General features: G+C 39.7%; 1 protein-coding gene across 3 annotated transcripts in view; it reads right to left on the bottom strand.

The window, feature by feature from the left end:
• Nucleotides 1–16,935: 16,935 nt before the first annotated feature.
• LOC138741057 (beta-galactosidase-1-like protein 2) overlaps nt 16,936–20,664 on the bottom strand; it is a 55,287-nt gene continuing 51,558 nt past the window's right edge. For all 3 annotated transcript variants that reach the window (XM_069894544.1, XM_069894542.1, XM_069894543.1), the window contains one exon: nt 16,936–19,382. In XM_069894544.1, coding sequence (XP_069750645.1) covers nt 19,299–19,382 — 84 coding nt within the window. In that variant the 3' untranslated portion in view covers nt 16,936–19,298. The remainder of the gene's footprint in view (nt 19,383–20,664) is intronic.

Genomic DNA, 20,664 nt, shown 5'->3' with positions numbered 1-20,664 from the left:
TGGCCCTGTTGCGTAAATGGTGTGTGGCCACTGTTTCTGGTGAGTATGTGTTAGGCTGATCATTTACACCACACTGGAGATGAAGGGCCACAGTATCAAAACAAATGGAAGTCTATCCCACATTCAGACAATTATTTTAATATATCCCTATGGACCTCTAACTCAAGAAGAGATATACCGTAGATGTCAGCATATAAGACAGTATTTGAACCTTAAAAATGTCACCCAAAACTAGGGACTGTCATTAATGACAAGTATAAAATCCAAACCTTAATATTGTATGGTTTAGAGTGTTCCCCAGGGTGATAGAGAACAGTATAAAACACTTGCCTACAGTCCTACCACTAAATATTTTTCTACTGACACTTAAGTTTAGGGACCTGGATTAATAGCAATGTTATATTAAAACAAGAAAATTATATTGTAAACCAGCTAACATACCTTAAAATGACACACAGTAAACAAAACTAACAGCATACACCAGTCGCCATTTGCAACATCTGATGAACAGTGAAATCTCAGTGCTCCCCCGTGGGGAGTGTCTGCCCACTCCGACTGCTGTTGCTCTGTACTGGCTTTAAATGGCCTGTTTATGGGGTCTTATTTTGAAATATTCTAATAAAATTTAAACCTTTACTTGGTAACTTGCTCTTCAAATATTGTGACAGCATCATGGGAATTGGTGATAAAGAACTATTGAGGCAGTAAGCTCCCAGAGGCAAGTGCCGGACTTAGAGTAGTCTTACACAGTGAGAAGACATCAGTGGGAGGATAGAAAAAAAAAGGTTACAACCAGAGGAGCAAGTGTTCAGAGAATGAATTGAAGAGCAGAAATTGACTGTGTCAGCAGATATTTCTTCACTCAGAGGGGAGAGATTCTTTGGAATTCTCTCGTGGGGTTGGTGATTCACTCATTGTTTACATTTAGGACAAGGATCAATGGAGTGATAGAAAAATCAGGGGATGGGGAAAATGGTGCTGAAGCGCAAGATCAGCAATGATTTTGTTGAAGGAAAGCACGCTTGAGAGGCAGAGTGGGTTATTTCTACATCTTATTTCTTACATTCTTATGTATGGTAGCACAGTGGAAAACAGAATGAGCGACACAAAATGAATATTTGTGATGTTAGTTTGCTCAGTTTGCTGAATTCACTGATTAATATTATTTCACAGGGTATAAAGCAAATTCACAAGCATACATGTTCATCTTACTTGCTTTTCTTTATTTTGCAGATGAATTGACCTTACATCTGGCTAAAACCCATTCCTTCACCACACATACAATGGATATATGGAAGGGGGTTCGTTTTAGCAAAAAGAAAATTTTGAGACGACGTACCTAACAAGACTGGAGAAAGATTGTTAAATTAAAATAAAGCACAGAAGAGAGCTCTGAAAAAAATCATCCATAATAATTGAAGTGTAGACTGCAATCTGTACTTTCACTGGGCAAGTGAGCAAGGAAGCCAGATTCCTTTGTCTGTGTGAGTACATCACTGTAAAGGTGGCCCTGTTGCATGGGAAGGGAGAATGCATGCACTCAGTGTGAATTCTAAACCAGAAATAAATACCAACCTTAAAAAGCTTCCATAAAGTACGGAAAAAAACTCTCAAGACTGGCCTATAGGAGTGTGAAATCTGTTCTACTATTTACCCAAGGAATCTTAAGGAATGGAATGTTCTGGTTTACATACCTCGTGAGCCTGCTACTGCTTATTCTTTACTTGTGTACGTAATGTATTCCACCTTCGTGTGGACTTGGACTCAAAGTTTCCACGAGGTGTGTAAAGTTATCAAACTGTAGTGTTCATTTTCCTGTTAGCAAGGGCTCCTTTGAGGCAAGGCATCTTATCAGTCATCATACCCTTCAAGAGAAAAAAAAAATCTATTTCTTCATTCAGCTTCCAGTAGTGCATATGTATATTCAGAGGATCACTGCATTCTGACAGGTGCATGTATGAATCTTGATAGTTTTGATAATCTGTGTTCGTTAGCTAAGGGGGAAAACTGTGAATCAAGTAAGTCAGAAAGCACACTTGGTCAGGGGAATGCAACAAAGAAGATGTTTTTACACCAGAAGGTAAACTTAATGGATGTGACACATGTACAAACACCTAAAGCAATGCTTTTTAATTGCGCCCCATCCCATGTCATATGACCACATTTTTTAGTAAGAAAAGCCTGGGTGGACTGCAGTTAGTCTGTTTGTACAAAGCAAAATTTTAGCAGATATAGCACGGATTTGATAATATCTCTTGACTGTTCCGATGGAGGGAAGATATTGGAATTTTGATTCAGAACCAATTGATTTAAATCTCGGTTTACAGTATGTATTACCCTTCTTTGCAAACAAAAAAATGCAGAGAGCAACAGAACTAACGTTAAGAAAAAAAAGCTTGAAATAGGAAGGCAATTAGAAACTGAAATTAAAGGACAATTCTTGAAAAATTATACCAATTTGGAACTGTTATCCAATGATTTGTCCCTCTAAAAATTAAACCATTAATTCCTCCTATGATGCCCACTGGATAGTGGGGGGGGGGGGGTGGATTCAGTTCAATTTACTTCTAAATTGGAGGTAACTCTCTTCTGTCCATTCCTTACTGATTCCCACGCTTTCACAAAGAATGCATATTTTACACCACCGTTCTTTCCTTCTCATTTTCATTGAATGAAAAGCATCTGGTTCAATAAGTTCTTATTCTAAGTTACTACGTCTGTTAGCTAACCAGTGAGTGTTGGGTATTCATTGCAAATGGCCCAACAAGATGTACATCAGAAAGTTCACTCAACAAAATGTGAAAACGTTAACTTAGGTGACATGCTGTAACATTTTTGTGTGCATCAATTGAACAATTTCAGTTAACCACACAGCAATACAAAACAGAAAAGCTGGAAACAGGAAGCAGGTCTGGTAGCATATGTGAAAGAGGAACGATCAAACCTTTCTTGAAGGACTTCAGACCTCAAATGGTGTTTTTTTTTCCACAGATGCTGCCTGATTTGTCATGTGCCTTCATCATTTTCTGTTTTGATGTCATATCTCAATATCTAGTTACTTGATTTTCATTAATTCTACAGGAGGCCCTAAAAAAGGTGTGGAGAAAGCCCCCGAAGTCAGAATGATTGCACATTTGATTGGATCAAATGTATTGAAAATTTTAATCTTGGCCCAAACTCTAAGCCAAATGAAGAATGTTTTCTCAAAGAAATAAGAAATTCTTAGCACAAAATGAAAGGAAATTAGAACAATTATCACCTAAACACTAAGCAATAGAGCACCATTTTAGTAAATCGATTAATGGCAAAAAAAATTCCAGTGTCCCCTATTTTGATGAGAGTGATAAAATTAGCAATAATGACAGCATCATTTTAATCATATCGTCTCTTTATGATTATCTGTGGTGCCCTTTCTGTACTAAAATCGACACAAGCACTAAAAAGTATTGAAATTCGAGGCAACTGATAAAACTTTCTCCCAGCAAGTGATTTCTTCCCTTCATTTCAATGGGGATTGCGCTAGATTTTACCTCATGCTAGCTCAGCATGCCGATCTCCTGGGCTGAGAGCTGGGTAGCCTGTGAAAGTTGAAAGTTCATGATATTCCCTTTAAAGTCGCAAAAGAAACCACAGATGTTGTCCAGAGATTGTTGACTTTAGCACCAGAGCTTCTATGGAGAATTATGGCTAGACCTTGCATTAGACCCTAATGGGAATAGGGCACTCAGGTGAACAGGTTTAGCAGTTATTAGGCAAGATACATTATTTTGTGTTTTTCCTCTTAATGGAGTGCACAGAGAGGTGTATTCCATTCCAGTATTCCAATGAAAGGGCTGTCTGAATGTTACGTTGCATGTCAATTCCACTGCTGGAACGGTGAAGTAAATTTTAAAAAAAATAACACATGGTACTTTAATTTCAATCTGCATTTCTGGCATTCCAGACTCCTTACAAGGAGTATGGTTTGTAAATGATTTATTGGATTGCAATTGTAAACCAGCTGCGGTTCACACTGAAAGAAACTGTAAAGTATGAAGAGAATTGGAGCTTTCTTGGTATTGCCTTTGGCCGTCAGAACAAAACTGCTTTTGCAGATTTCAAAATCTCATTGCAAGGTTTCCCTGGGCTATAAAAGCAGCTTGCAGTTTATATTGGAGCACAATTCCTTGTGTGCATTAAACCTTCCAGTGCCAAGTAAGGAGAAGTCCATAGCCGAAATATACAGTCCCTTTCAAGGATAGTGTTGCATTAGAACAAAGCAATTTAAACTGCCTGGTTCTGCTATTATAATAAAGTCGATCAAAAGACAGCAATAACCTGCATAAAGGCAGCAGCAAATAGAAATATTCCAGCCCAACCATTTTCAGACAAAATTATGGCACTGACAAATCTTCCAAGTGGTTCCAGATGGAACCCCAAAGCATCAGTTAGTGCAATATTGTTACAGCACCAGCCACTCTGGTTCAAATCTGACACTTCCTGGAAGGAGATTGCACCCTCTCCCTGAGTAAACGTGTTTTTTTTTTCCTCTGGGAGCTCAGATTTCCTCTTGCCCTCCAAAAACGTCTGGGGTTGGTAGTTAACTGGCCAGCACAGGTTTCATGGGCCATATCATTAACATTTAAAACGTTTTTTTAAAAAAGATGTCACCTCATTCAATTAATGCAACAAACACTTGTGGGATCAGTGGAACATTGAACTTCACTGTGTTAAATGAAATGGTGCATTTCATAGTGGGACCACTGCCAGAGCCACTGCCTCAACTCCAGTAACGCAGGTTATATCCTGACCTCTGGATGTCTGCATCCTCTCCCAGTGACTGCTGCATTTCCTCCAGGTGTTTCAGCTTCCTCCCACACTTAAAGTGAGTTAGTATAGTAGGTTATCCCTGGCACTTAGGTGAGTAATAGAATCAGACAGGGTGGGGGGGGGGGGGTTGCTGTGCAGAGAATAAAATGCCATTTGTAGTAGGTATAGTTTGAATGGGTGGTTGTTACAGACCTGGTAAGCTGTGGATTCTATTTCTCAAACAACACTGGAAAATACTGGAAATATTCAGCAGGTCTGGCAGCATCTGTGGACAGACAACGTTATTGTTGAACACTGGTGTTCAGAATCAGAGAACAGATGTGCTTAAAGGGATAGTGAAAACATGGCAACAGATAAGGTTGGGGAGAGAGCTGGGGTCAATGGGAAGTGAAGTGGAACAATGATAGCAAATGTATGAGTGTGAGATCATTGATACCTAGGAAGAACAAAAACAAAACAAAATTCTACTTCTGGAGATATTTGGTGGGGTGAGAAAGAAATTGTCAACATTTCAAGACTTTGCTACAGGACATGAAGGATGGGGGGAGTCAGGGGCTCTCAAGTGATAAGCGAGTCAAAAAGGAGTGAAAGATGATGGGTTGATAGAACAAGATGGAAGGGTGGAGGCTGTGGGTGATAGGTGGAAGCAAAGATAAGAAAAGGCAGATTGATCCAGGTGGTGGGGAGGGTAGGTGGGTGAAGGTGGAGACACCCATGAAGATTAGGGTTAGCAGTGTGATACTTGGGAATAGGAAGGCTACCGGTGCTGAAATTTGATAAGTAAGAAAGGTATTTATGGGAACAATTAGGGGAGATAGTGAAGAGCAGATGGAACCAAATGGGGAAGGGATTCAGTGAGCAAAATATGTGAGTAGTAAGTGGATACAACAGGGTGAGGGAGGAGGGGCTCAGACAAAAAAATAGCTGATGGATAATTGGCTGGGATAGGGGCCAAAAATGGGAGGACCAGAGGTAGATCAAAAGATAAGTGAACAAGCAAGTTTAGCTTAAAATTGGAAAATACTGTTAAAGTGAACCGGAGCTTGCTTGATAAACATCTTAAACACCCACCCTGTCTGATTCTATCACTCACCTAAGTGCCAGGGATAACCTACTATACTAACTCACTTTAAGATATCTTCTTAAATTCACTTTGCGAAGTGGGGGAACTCTATTACAGCAAGAAGCACTGCCATTAGTAGCTCATCTCAAGAGTCTGCCTCGTGGCTCACAGGTTGCATATTCATAGATAAATTTCAAGTTTTACTAACAGATTTCTCCATACAAGTACATACTCCTTAGAATTCTCTTGGGATTCGTTAATGAGGGTCATGCCACTTACCCGTCTTTCCCAAACATGGAGTTAATGTTCATCATAATCTGCTTCAACCTTACTGCTATATTATTTTGGTTACTAGTTTAAAATTTACCTACTCAATTGAATCTTCACACATCAGGATGTAAATTAACCAAGCAGAATATGCTGCTGCTCTTTTAGTTTGTGTTGGCCTCACCCTGGTAGTGGAGAGGATTGAAAGTGGACAGATCGGTGTAGGAAGGGGAAGGGGAGTTGCAATTGCACATGACCAGGAACTCAGTGTAGGCTCTGTGGACGGACGGTTGGTGCTCTGTAGAGGAAGCCAAAGGCAGCAGATGAAGGTGGAGGAGATGCTAATCTGTGCCCCACTTGGAAGTGTTCCGCGTGTCTCTGGATGATGGTGAATTAAATATTGCACTTCCTTTGGATGAGGGCAGCCATTCTCAATGGGGGATCTACAGCCCCCGCCCCACCCCCAACCCCCGGGGACAAGAGCACATTTAAGTAACAGTCTTGTCTTCTTTTCATGTCATGTAACATACATGTTTTTAGTGTAGTCCCTAGGACAGAAGTACAAAAGAAAGCTAAAACTTGATTGTTCAAACTTTATGAGCCCCCTTCCCATGAAGCAGAGTCCTAAGGGGGCCATTGCCACAAAAAAAAAGATTGAGAATGGATGGACTAGGGAGCAAGAGGGTGGTCCCTATGGAAGGCTGAAAGAGGTGGGATCATGAAGAGGTGGCAAGTGGTGGAATCCCATTCAGGTGGCACAAATGACAAAGAATGATTCACAAAATAGGGTGTTCAAGATTCAATTTATTGTCATAGTAATAAAACAGTGTCCTATTACATGAAATTCCCTGTTGCTTGCTGCAAGGAATCCAGACTCGCCACCGGCAGAAATTGCCTCGGAGCCTCTTACATTTCTTATAGTCAGGAAAAGAGAAGGAAAAGAGTTCCCCTAGAGTCACCGAGTGTGCATAGATTCGCCTGCAGCATTTCCGCGGCCTCCACAGCCACCTAGAATCCAGTCCAAACCATTGGCAACCCAAGCTCCAGATCCAAACCTCTGATGTGGTCATGGACCCTTTGACACCCTCAGCACCTCCTTGTATCTTGGTCCCGAAACCTGGTACCCCTCCAGCCAGTTCAAACCAGTCTCCAGCATTCCACAGCCCAGCACTAGTCTTCTGACAGCAGTCTCCAGCTGCCTGCTGCTTCCATGGATTCCTCACCTCGAGTCACCAGCAGCCTGCTGCATGGCCCCCTCACTGGTCCACCTCAGTGGTCACAGTTCCATGAGTAGTCTCTTCAGGCGGGTTGGTCTTCCCATCCTCTGGTCCATGCTCCGGTCCCCCGCTTCCCCAGTCTGCAGCCCCTCGGGGAATAGGCATTGTCATCTTGGGCGCAGGCACCAAGGTCACAAGATCTCAAGTAAAACCACTGTCTGCTCCCTCAATGGGCTGTTTAAAGGACATGAAGTGTCAACAGCAATAGACTGAGTGGCTGGACTCCCCGGGAGCACTGCATGTCCGCTTCCTCACTCCCCATGGATCCGCACCAGCAGTGGGAGTCAGGAGTAGAGGTTCTCTTTGGAAGGAGGGGGGCGAGAGCAAAGGTCCAAATAAATGACAATCTGTAGGACAGGATAAGATGGAAACGTGGACCAGAACTCCTTTGAGACAGAGCTACCTTGTGTTGTCAGAGAAATGTCAAGAGCATGCATATACCAAAGGATTGCACTGACCATGTGATTCAAGAAATGCTGGCCTATGACCAAGCTCACTCATTGGTTGATCTACTCCACGGAGGGCAATTTTTCATTTGTATACCTCCAGAGTAATGCAACGCTATAAAATTGCTTTGGAAAGAGATGTGACTCTATGGAGGTGTTTTGGTCAAGCACCCGACCAAAAACAAGAGAAATAGAAACAATGAGGGTGAAAACAGTGAAAGAATGGAATTCCGATCAGAGAGGAGCACATCTTCACGCTTGGCATTCAGAAAGATTTAAATGCTCCTCTCCCCTGAAGCTCCCTGACCCGCTGGACATTTCCTGCATGTTTTTTTCAGATTTGCAGCCACTGTAGGTTTTCACATTTTGAATAATTTTTCAAATATTCAGTTGTGTCCTTTCAAGATAAGCTATAGAAAAGTCTTTTTATTTGTGCCATCACCAGGAATTTAAACACAAAATGTGCTTTATACATTAATCAAACCTTCACAGCTAATATCCATAATACCAGTAAGCCTTCATTGTATTTTATTAGCTCCTTGTTGAATAAAACAGGCCTCGTCAAAGTTCAATAGCATAAAAGGAATCGTTTCTATTTAAGCAATAATGGACAACAGGACAAAATATTTGCACTGGTGCAGTTCTTTTCAGAAAGACTTATTTATACATTAGATTATTGTTGCCAAATTTCACAAAATGTTGTTGCACTGTGGCTTTTTCATTGGCCTTTAAAGATAAGAAATGAAAAAATGTAACCACGACAAAGAATCTGTGTGAAAAATTGCAACTGCAAAAATTCCTACCCCACCTCCATCCTCCATAAACTGCCAACAGGTCAGTTTAGCATTAACTAGGGAGGCTGAGATTTCATCACTCAAATCTGTCCAAGATAACCAATTAAGGCAACAATCAACTCTTGGCAATGGAAAAGCAACTCCAGTTAGAATTTCTGCTTCCCATTGCCATTTAATGATCTTGTGTCTACTAATAAGAGGGTAGGATTAGTTATGGTGAAGTCTCAGAGTGTGGATAATAATTGGGTTCACATTTGAAGAACTGCCATTTGATTAAGGCACAAAAGGGCTTCCAGTTTTGAAACCAGGGCATGAAAAACTTGGGGCTGGAGAAGAAAGAGAGAATAAAAGATCATATTCACTCATCAGTAATAATAATCTAAACAGATGTTAATGAATGTGAGAGAGCTCATTTCCCACACAATTTGAAGGACAGACGTGCTTGCCACTCCCAAAATTGCTGTTTAAATTTCTAGGCATTTTTTATTTGAGGGAGGGGGTACAGAAGGGGCAGAAATCCATGAAAGAGATGGTTGAAAATTATATAATAAAATCATGTTAAATTACGAAGTGTTTGTTGTAAAATAGCAGAGCAAGTTACAGACAGTATTTTGAATCTGGAAGGGTTCATTTTTGCAAATGATCATGGAACCTTGCGAGACCATGCTTCCCGATGCAAACTCCGAATCAGTCTCGTAAGTCCCTCAGGGAAACTGGGGATGAGCAATGAATGCTGACTTCACCAGCACTATCCATCTAACAAGACAGCACAGTTGGCATAGCAGATAGTGCAATGTCTTCACAGCACCAGACTGGACCGGAGTTTGAGTCCCACGCTTTCTGTAAGGAGTTTGTACGTTCTCCCTGCGTCTGTGTGGGTTTTCGACAGGAGTTCCGGTTTCCCCCCATCGTTCAAAACATACTGGGGGAGGTGTAATTAATGGGGTGTAAATTGGGTGGCAGAGACTCGTGGGCTGAAATGGCCAGTTACCATGCTGTAGGTCTATTTTTTTTTAAAGAATTCTTTTTAGTTCTACTGGAACAAGATGTTTTTCACATTAAAGAAAATTAATTGAAAATTCCTCCCCTCAAAACACAAAATCTTACGATAAGATCCATTAAGAAAATTTTACTTAAATACAGTAAGTAAATCACTCATTGGGAAGCAAGACCTCGGTTGATAACTCACTTCCAGAGGAGATGGTATTCCAGCAGCTTTGGTTGACCACCAATTCTGCTGACGTGTCTAACTCTTTCTGAAAAACAATTCTGACAATCCAATTGAAGTGCGATCTTGTAAATTCATAACATTGACTGAAAGGCTGTTGATGACAGCAAATTAATGACACTGACCTCCAAGCTCAGATTTCTGCAAATAATCAAGTCTGGCTAACATCTTGTACTATAAATGGAATGTGTATCCAGGTGGAGTGTGACATTACAGTGACTGATGTTTACACACCTCATGAGGATCTAGAGCAGCAGAACATGCTACAGCTAATACTGTGGTATCAATGCTAACAATGTGAAGCACAATTTTACTAGACATACTGTAATTTGTAGCACTTGATAAATGAGCTTTTCTCTCCTATTAGAACAGTTGGTACAATGAACTATTCTTTATCCTTTATACTTTCTGCAAAATCATCTAACCTGTGCTGTTTTCTACCCTGTTTAATTTATTTTTATTTATAATTTAAGAAATTGATTAACGAAATATTTTCTTTAAAGAGTGATACTGAGTAATACCATATTTTATCTTGTGATTCAAACCTGTGCTTGAAAATACAATCGCTTGACGAGGACACTACTGACTGCTGTGCCACCATATAGAAATTCATCAGTACCTTAGACAAGCATTAAATGCCAACTTCTCGCCATTCTTCTGCATTGCCTCATTGCTTTGGTAAAAAGAGGATCTGACATACCCTGCAGCTCTTAAGAAGACACCACTGGACAATAAAGCTAACGGAGGACCATGGCAAATCAACAATCTTTCAGTGGTTCATCAAAACAATTGAAGAAATCAGAAGGGAGAAATCACAACAGCGTTTGTAGCTTCTACTTTCTTTCCAATTGATACTAAGTGTATTTCTATTAATGAATCAGCTGTATGCTTAAAATTAGCCTTCCATTTTACCACTGTTTTCTTGTTAAGAGTCCTAACATCATTTCCAATGCATTGGATTTGCCTTTGCTGTATGTTTAAGCTCAATGGTCATGTTCCTCTGCAATGGAGATACTTCTGTGACAGTGTGCAATGTACTATAAAGTGACACTGTGACACAGATAGTTGCTGGTTGTAAAGCATTGGAGCAAGTTTATCAACAATTTTGCTTGTTGTTAAGTTAATTCATTAAGTGGTCCAGGGTGGCTTGATCCAATTTTCCCCCCAACTCTGATCACTGTCACAATCAGACAATTAAGGCACAAACAAAATCAAATTAAAACAAAATTAACGATTGTTACTGCCAGAAAAAGGAGGAATACTGACTATTGACTATGTTCACCAGCAGTGTTCAGTTTATGCTGTTAATGAAACAAATTACATTTCTGGATATACTTTGATAGCAGTTGATGGAAAACATTTTGCATTTCAAGGACATTCATATATGAACAACACTGGCAAATAAAGATGATCCCTATTAGTAGGGCTCTAGCTAATGACAGGATCACTAAACTGGGCTTCATTGGAATGAAGAACAAATCGGACTAAAGTATTTCAAGTGGTTAATACAGACCTGGTTTTGGCGTGGATATATGATGGGAGGGGTGGAGAGATGATGGCTGGGCAGAAATAAGTACAAAACTAACTGAACTAACTCTTTGCCTGCGCACTAGTGGATGGGTTCCGTGAGAAAAGGACAAGGCATCACAGTATTATTGCTGAAGAAACAACATGAAAGGCAGAAAACCTCAAAGATTATACTACAGAAGTTTGCAAATCAACCAGCTGGCTCTTTGGCCACTCTGTCTCACTGCATTTCCCCATCCCTTTTCCCACAGATAAAGACCATATAGATTTGTGCATTAATGTTTCTGAGGTTTTAGACACCAGGAATGGATTATTATGGAACTGACCTAGTCAGTTTAAAATGTAGTTTGTGAGTCTAAGATACCCTTCAAAGAATAGTAGCTAATCTAAGAGGATGGGCCATTTGCTGGGTTACCTGTCTTCTTCAGATACTTGCCAAGTGAGCTGAAGTCGCAGGATAAAGTTAGCAAGTCCCCAGCCCTTTTGGCAGGCCGCACAATGATACATTACACCAACATAATCCAGCAGTGCTAAAATAAAATCCACTGCACCCCATCATGTTTGTCTAATGATACATTAACTAGAAGCTCATAATTGCTCAGTTTCAACCACAATCAAAGTGCAGGGATTAAATTCTTACCCACTGAAGATCCTGGGTTTTTTTCTGATTAACCTTATAACACAAGGAATTGATGTTAGCTAAGCACATCTGTAACCAAATGCAAGTTTCATTAAATTCAATTCACAATTACATAGGGCTAATTTGGACATGTAGATCCTTGAACTGCCATTGCCAAATAACCTACCATGATTGCACATCTCAGAATTATCTATACTCACCCACCTCATCAAATTACACAGCAAATGACTGCAGAAAGGAAGTAAAAACACAAAATAGAGGGAATACTCAGCTGGTCTTGTAACTGTTGTGAGAAATGGAGATCCGAGGGAAAATCAGTGACCTGAAACTTTAACTCTGCTCCTCTGTTGACAGGTGCTGAGGATCTGCTGAATATTCTGAACTTTTTTCTGTTTTTATTTCAGATTTCTAGCATGTGGAGATTACGGGAGTAGCATCTGTGACCAACCTTCGATGATTGTAGTTTGGGCATCTTCTACACTAAATGACGGTGTTTAGACTTCAGATTTACCCCTAAAATGGCTCGTATTATAGCCCTTGTGAATTAGTCTTACCAAATGTGCCCCCTTACGACCACCTCACAAATCAAATGATACACTCATATAGAAGCAAAGCACGAGATGCTAGAATCTAAAATAAAACAAGAAAATGCTGGAAATACCTAATAGGTCGAACAGCATCTATGTAGAGAGAAACAAGAGTTGCTTACCTTCCATTAAAAGAGAGAAAATTGGGAGATAAATTCAAGGTGCTGAGAAAGGGGGAGCATTAATAACACATTTTTCCAGTTTTGTTTTCTTTTCTAGATTCTCAATAAATGTTACAGCCATTACAAGCTATAATATTTGAGGGCAGCACAATGCTATAACAGTGCTAGCAACCTGGGTTCGAATCTGGTGTTGTCTGTAAGGAATTTATATGTTCTCCTCATGTCTGTGTGGATTTCCACTGGGGGCTCCAGTTTTCTCCCACCTTTCAAAACATACGGGGGTTGGAGGTTAATTGGAGCATTTGGGCGACACGGGTTCGTTGGCTGGAAGGGCCCGTTTCCATCTGCATGTCTAAATTTACAATGCAATTTAACTTGTATATCACATTTGCAATCCGTACCATGCATTTTCACTCTTGATTTGTCACCAGATAATGGTGCTGCAAGGAATTTGGCTCTATGATTATTTCCTGACCTTATCAAAAAATTAAGACAATCTACCCTAGCACTGTCAAATTGCGTTCCTCTTTGCCTTAACTTTTGATGCAAATCTTCGAATTCTCTCATTTGGATTGTTGATTTACAATACATTATCTTCTTAATTTAGGCCAACAAAGGTTGTACATAAGTGATTTGGCAGAAGCAGTGGGGGCTCTGGCCTGTCAACTTCCTTTTTAAAAGAAAATCTTCCTCGGCACACAGAAAATTTGATTCTAGAAACTTATATTTGACCTTGCTGCCAAGTCACTCTCTTGGATTGGTGGATTTAGATTACTTTCTCCAGAATTATTTTCTAATTCAAAATACAGAATATTATTTGTTCTTGCGTTATTTGTCCTCCCCAGGTATATTGCTTCAAACTTCTGCAAAAATGGTGATGGAAACAGTTAATCAATTCTTCCAAAAGAGAATGAAACAGGCTGATCATAGTAGGGCAATACAGTGGAAGAGCAGATAGGGGTGTTCTTTACAGCCTCCCCACTGGCCAAGTGCAATCTTGACCTCCAGCATGGTCAGTGCTGTGTTTGTACATTCTTCGCATGATTGGATGAATTATCTTGAGAAGCTCCAGACACCTGTCAATGTTACATGGGTGGATTAATTGGCGACTGTAAATTGCTTCGCTTATTGGTGGGTCCAAAGAAAATTAATGTAAGAGAGAATAGCATATGGGAACAAAGTGGGAAAAGCAATTGATAGGATTGCAGAGTACTAGTGTAGACTTGATAGGTTGAATAACTTCCTTTTGTCATAATGAAATAGAATGGTAACTTGCAGGGCTACGGGGAAATGAAGAAATTACCCTATTGGAAGCTGTTACAGTCTAGATGGGCCGAACAACCTTCTGTGCTATTACATTTCTATGTTTCTGCTGAAAATTGAAACTTCCTAAATGAAACCATCTGCCAAGTGCTTCAATACCACCAGGTGGCAGAACAAGAACATGGTTTTGGACATGGGGTAAAAATAAGTCACAAAATCTTTTGAAGTTCCACATAAAAGCTGGAGATGTCATAAATACTATCATTCTATTGCATCGAGAACTATGAATGAGGGGGATTTAATACATTGTGCAATTGGAAAGTCATTTAACTGTATGAGAAAATAAAATTACTGAACAAGCCACAATCTAGATTTCAATCACTGAAGTGTCAATGGAGATATTTCTCATTTTAAAAGATCTGCCTCCAAATGTTTAAACAAATATTTAACTGCTGACTTCACTTCCACATCTGACAATTGCATGATTGCCACTGTTAAATGTTTCACACACCCCACACCCAGGCTACCAAAACAGCTATTTCCCATTTTAAAAAAATCATACTGCCCTAACATCAGAATGAGTTTTCTTCCTCGCAAATGTAATAAATGTATTTGATTTATTTCTCCATAGATTGCAACATTTTGTCTGTGAGGGTTGCACTTTTTTGCATGTTAATGTACTGTTGATAGCACACAATCCCTCATCATGTCATTTTAATTAAAAAGAGAACCTTAAATTAAAAAAAATGTTACCTGCTGTATTTGTTGGGCAAGGTTGATTTTATGACCTATGTTGAAAGCAACACTGTTTAGATTAAAGAGAGGAACAGATATTTCGATCCAATTTCTAGAATTTTTCACCTGACTAATTGTAGATTTTTTAATTATATTATCCAGACATTTAAATCAATGATTTAAAATGCAAAATTAATCGATTCATCGTTGTCACCTTTGCTAGTCTAATTGATTGCTTTCAGCCAACATAGGTAAAACTCAAAAGCCTGCAGACACTGTGGCTGAAATAAAAGCATAATGCTGGAGAAAGTTAGCTAGTCAAACAATGTACTTTATGTAGCAAAAATTAAAATACACAACCAATGTTTCGGGCTTGAGTTCTTTATCAAGATAACAATATCGATCAGGTAGATAGATATTGAAAATGGCCTTCTGAGAGGATGATAAGATTGAACCCTTTATCTGAATGTAGATGCAAAAAATATCCTGACACCACTTAAGATACAGCAGTATTTGCTTCCACTTTCATATCTTGGAACAAAAGGCCTCAAAATGTTTCATTGATCCATGTAGAATAGATAACTAAGTGTTTGGATAATTGATGAGAGCAGATACAGATTTTGAATTAGCAAATCCTTTGAGTTCCTTATGAGCAACATAACTAGCCATAAAATTTAATCACCTGCAATAGAATGTGGCACATAACAAATCCCATTAACTCATGGTAAAAAGCTTCCATGGACCTGCCTGATTGGCTCTTGAACAATTGTGGCTACAGAACGGTAGAAGCCAATTCCAGCAATTTATACCCATGCCTCCCAATTACACCCAAATTAATCTATAAGGAAGTACATTTTGGAGGGTGGGAAAACTACACAGATAATTTACAAACTCCTTACAGATAGTGCTTGATTTGATCCCGGGTCAATGGCTCCGAAATAGTGTTGTGCTAAACGCTATGCTTAACTAAGCCACAGTTTTAAGGGGTCTAGCAGCTATCGACCTCATCTCAGTTTGCTCATAAACCATCTCAAGTGCAGTGTAGTGACAATTCAGCTCAACACTGAGCTGGCCTCTGTGATATTCTCTGCCCAGGTTTTCTCACCGTCTTCAAGGTCTTCACATAAAGACCTGAAAGTTCCAACATAATAAATTTTTAGACATTAACAATCTGCTTGAAACAAACTAATCTCCTTGAGATTACTGAAAATAATTGATAGCCTTTTTGTTTTGCTGTTATCAGCTGATAAGTTGTGCCACACTAAGTGCATTGTGCGCAATTCTTGTCACCTCAATACAAGAATGTTACCGAGGTATTGGAAAGCATGAAGAATGGATTTAGAAGAATGTGGCTTGGATTATCGGACATGAATTACAAGGAAAATTTGGACAAACGTCCTCTGGAGCATCAGAGGCTGAGGGGAGATCTGAAAGAAGCTATGACAAAATTATGAGAGTCACAGAAAGAATTATCAGAGTATTTTACCCACAATAGCACTGCCAAGTAATAGAGGACATGCATTTAAGGTGAGAGTGGAAACATTTAAAGGAGATGGCACGATAAGCAAAAAAAAAGAACGGTAGGTGACAGATATATGACAGTGGTGGTGGTAAAAGCTGAAGGAAGCTTTTAGCTAGACATAAATATGCAATGTATGAAAGGATATAGTTCAGTAGGCTACAAGATTTGTAAACTATATTATGATCAACTTTGCCTTGGTGAATAAATTCTAAATTTGAACTTGCCAATATCGATAATTTGAGATTAGCAAGTTCAGGCAGTGCAGAGTTGAATGCTACTCAAACTCACCAACACAGCCTATAAAAATAAGAGGTTTGGATCACCCTGCCAAAGAATGTGAGGGTTCACTAACATCTTTGGTGCTATCTATAGAATTTATTCAGATCACAAAAGCAGAACAACATCTTCAGGAGTGTGCATAAAGAGCCAATCTGTGAATGCCATTTATTCATCCACACAACTGAAACCATATTTATCTTGGTGACTTATTAAGGCTTCAATACACTTTATTTCACCATCAGATTTTGTATAGGACTTGGAGGATTCGTGGTGAAGCCCAACTTTCCTTTCAGGTCTTCAATCCTTAATTCAGGTACTGAAGAGAAAGAGTTTGAACAATAAAATATTGACAAATCCAACAAGCAGGAGCAACAAGAAGAGATCAGTAAGGTTTAATTTTCTTCGACATCAATGTTCTGTTCAATTGGACAAAATTTATAATGTTCCATCTATGGAACTTAGTTACAAATGTTACAGAACCTTATTTTGATGTCATAAACACCTTTCAATGGCAGACATGTACTGAACATTTTGTGCACAGCCTTGAGCTGCAAGATTAACAAAGAAATTACCAAAAGGATGAAATGTGAAATCAAAGCACATTATGTCTTATCAATTAAGAAGTTGATCAGAGAACTATGCAACTTTTAAAGGGATCAATAAACTTCTAAATGAAGAAAGGTGCATATGTGTGGAGAGTGGGGGTCAATTTGGAAAAGCAATCAGAGAGAAAGATAATTGTGATCTTGATCAGGCCTATTTCAATTACATCTCTCATTGCTTCCCCTTAAATCCACTGCCATCTTAAACCACTCCAAAATTTCTTCCTTTTAATTCAACTCAAAAGGTTCTTGATTCTGCAGATCAGTTCCAGTTAAGTCACTCCTCCAAATATCTGTAATTTTGGTTCAATGCAAATATGTTTTTAAAAAAAAGGTGCTTCTGCGAATGTTGCAATTATTGGGTTCTCAAGGAAACACCCTCACACTTGTGCTTCCTCCTGAATTAGTTGATCATAAACAAATGGGAGACTCAAAACGTGGGGCAACTTGGGTATCCTCCTCATCATCAGTACCTGGCACTGAAGTAAAAGGGTGGGTTTATGGATCCACGCACTTCACTGACACTTTGGTGTGATTCAGTTAAGTCCACTTATTATGTTAATCTTTGGCTTGGCTTCGCGGACGAAGATTTTATGGAGGGGTATGTCCACGTCTGCTGCAGGCTCGTTGGTGACTGACAAGTCCGATGCGGGACAGGCAGGCACGGTTGCAGCAGTTGCAAGGGAAAATTGGTTGGTTGGGGTTGGGTGTTGGGTTTTTCCTCCTTTGTCTTTTGTCAGTGAGGTGGGCTCTGCGGTCTTCTTCAAAGGAGGTTGCTGCCCGCCGAACTGTAAGGCTCCAAGGTACACGGTTGGAGGCGAGATCAGCCCACTGGCGGTGGTCAATGTGGCAGGCAACAAGAGATTTCTTTAAGCAGTCCTTGTACCTTTCTTTGGTGCACCTCTGTCTCGGTGGCCAGAGGAGAGCTCGCCATATAACACGATCTTGGGAAGGCGATGACGTCCTGTTTTGCGGAAACTGCCAAAATGTTTGGCCTGGCAGTCAGCCTGAAGAAAACTGAGGTCCTCCATCAGCCAGCTCCCCACCATGACCACCAGCCACCCCCACATCTCCATCGGGCACACAGAACTCAAAACGGTCAACCAGTTTACCTACCTCAGCTGCACCATTTCATCTGATGCAAGGATCGACAAAGAGATAGACAACAGAGTCGCCAAGGCAAATAGCACCTTTAGAAGACTACACAAAAGGGTCTGGAAAAACAACCACCTGAAGAAACACACAAAGATCAGTGTGTACAGAGCTGTTGTCATTCCCACGCTCCTGTACGGCTCCGAATCATGGGTCTTCTACCGGCATCACTTAGAACGCTTCCATCAGCGCTGTCTCCGCTCCATCCTCAACATTCATTGGAGTGACTTCATCACCATCATCAAAGTACTTGAGCTGGCAGAGTCCGCAAGCATCAAATCCACGCTGCTGAAGATCCAACTGCGCTGGGTGGGTCACGTCTCCAGAATGGAGGCGTTTATGTTAATAATAACAGGGAAAACACCTGATCACTGCTTAAACCTGACACAGGTGACAAGATACTGTGGCAATGAGCAGAAATAATTCACCCATATAACATGTGAGAGAAATTCCTGCAAAACAGAGGAACAGTTTGCTACATTGTCCTTCCTAAGATAACAAAAATCAAAGGCTTTAGTACAACTACCCCAGTTTACAATTTTATGTCCAGTGAATGGAAAGTTCAATTAAATATCAAATCATTAAGCCTGGGAAAATTAAAAGGGAAAATACATTAAATGGATATTTGTTAAATACTATACAAAAATGGATGTCTTATACACTTAATGTTAATTTAACGAGTGAAATATTTATTTCAAACAAGTTAATCCCCTAATTGGCAGAAGCATTTCAAATTGCATCAAGAATTCCCAGATTCTTACTCAGAGTATAATAAAGAACACCAAAAACTTTAAATGGTGACAATTCTTCTAAATTTCAATCCAATTGAATCATAATTTAAATTGGTATTTTACAAAGATTTAATTTCAATACTTCAACAGGTAGTGTTGTTTTGTCACAGTGCAACTACAATATCTTCCTTCACTAGAATGTTTAAAAAAGAAGTTGGTTCAGAAATGATCATAAAACGTCTCTGCCCTCATGTTCACACATGTTCCGTTTGTCCGAGGTCAGGTTGATGAACAAACTCAATTGTTTTTCCTGCTTTCCTCTCTTCAAATATTATAATCTAATTTAAAAAAAAAGAAATGTGTAAGAGTGATGTACAAATAAGGAAGAAGGGTAGGCTTTAATGCAGACTGAAATAAAGACCATTGAAGCTTGCAGCTTACTTCAGCCTTTATGTCTACAGATTGTGTGCATCAGATTTCCTTCTTTCAGAGATGCCTTGGAAATGACAAAGGCAGGAAGGAGAAGCAGTGTGGATTCAACAGCAATCATTAGTGGCCATGACAAACTGCAAACTCTAACAAAAGACCAAGGGCTGAGGAGAACTGGCTATTTGCTCTTTCTTGCCCATTTTTTTTTACTGTTTGGATGGTGTAACATTCTGCACATTACACCATGTAGGATGATATCCATTCGACTTACGGAACATTATTTTTATTTCACAAAGTGCACTGCAGTCACAAAGTGAAAACAGTCTGTGTCAGCATTAACTTGTACACAGCAATGTCCCATAAATAATAACGAGTTTATTATCAAACACACAAATACAATGTACACATGCACCAAATTTCTTACTTGCAGCAGCCAAACAGGTACTTTTGCAAAAAAAACCTCCATTGGTATACATAAAATTATTCCAGTAAGAAAGAGGTAATAACTATAAAATATAGATGAATAAATATTCAGTTTCATTTAATGCAAGAAAAAAAGTGGTTTTAATGGTGCAGACAGTTCTTTTTGTGGTGCTAGAGTTGTTTATGATTAGGGTAGTAAGCAGAGGTTTAAGAGCCTCACAACCATGGGAAAAAAATGACCATGAACTGAGAGGTGCTGCACATCAGGCTTCAGGGAAACTAATCTATCCTTAGAACATAGAATAAAACAGCACAGTACAGGCACTTTGGCCCTCTATGGGTTGTGCCGACCCATATATTCCTTCCTAAAAATAACTAAACCCTCCCTACCCTGCAACCCTTTATTTTTCTTTCATCTATATGTCTTTAGAGTCTCTAAAATGCCCCCAATGTTTCAGCCTCCACCACCATCCCGGCAAGACATTCCAGGCAGCTACAACTTACCCCTGATGTCTTCCCTAAACTTCCTTAACTTTGTAAATATGTCCTCTGGTGTTTGCTATTCCTGCCCTGGGAAACAGGTGCTGTCTGTCCATCCTGTCTATGCCTCATCTTTGTACTTCAAGTCACCAAGCGAACACAATATTCTCTTGCTCAACTAATCTGAGCCACATGACGAGGTCTTGGTTAAACAGTGGTTCTCAACTTTTTTCTCCCCCCCACTCACATACCACCTTAAGTAATCCATGACTAACCACAGAGAAGCTA

The sequence above is a fragment of the Narcine bancroftii genome, chromosome 8, assembly GCF_036971445.1.
Source record: "Narcine bancroftii isolate sNarBan1 chromosome 8, sNarBan1.hap1, whole genome shotgun sequence".
Classification (NCBI taxonomy): Eukaryota; Metazoa; Chordata; class Chondrichthyes; order Torpediniformes; family Narcinidae; genus Narcine; species Narcine bancroftii.
This window is presented reverse-complemented; position numbering and strand designations above follow the sequence as displayed.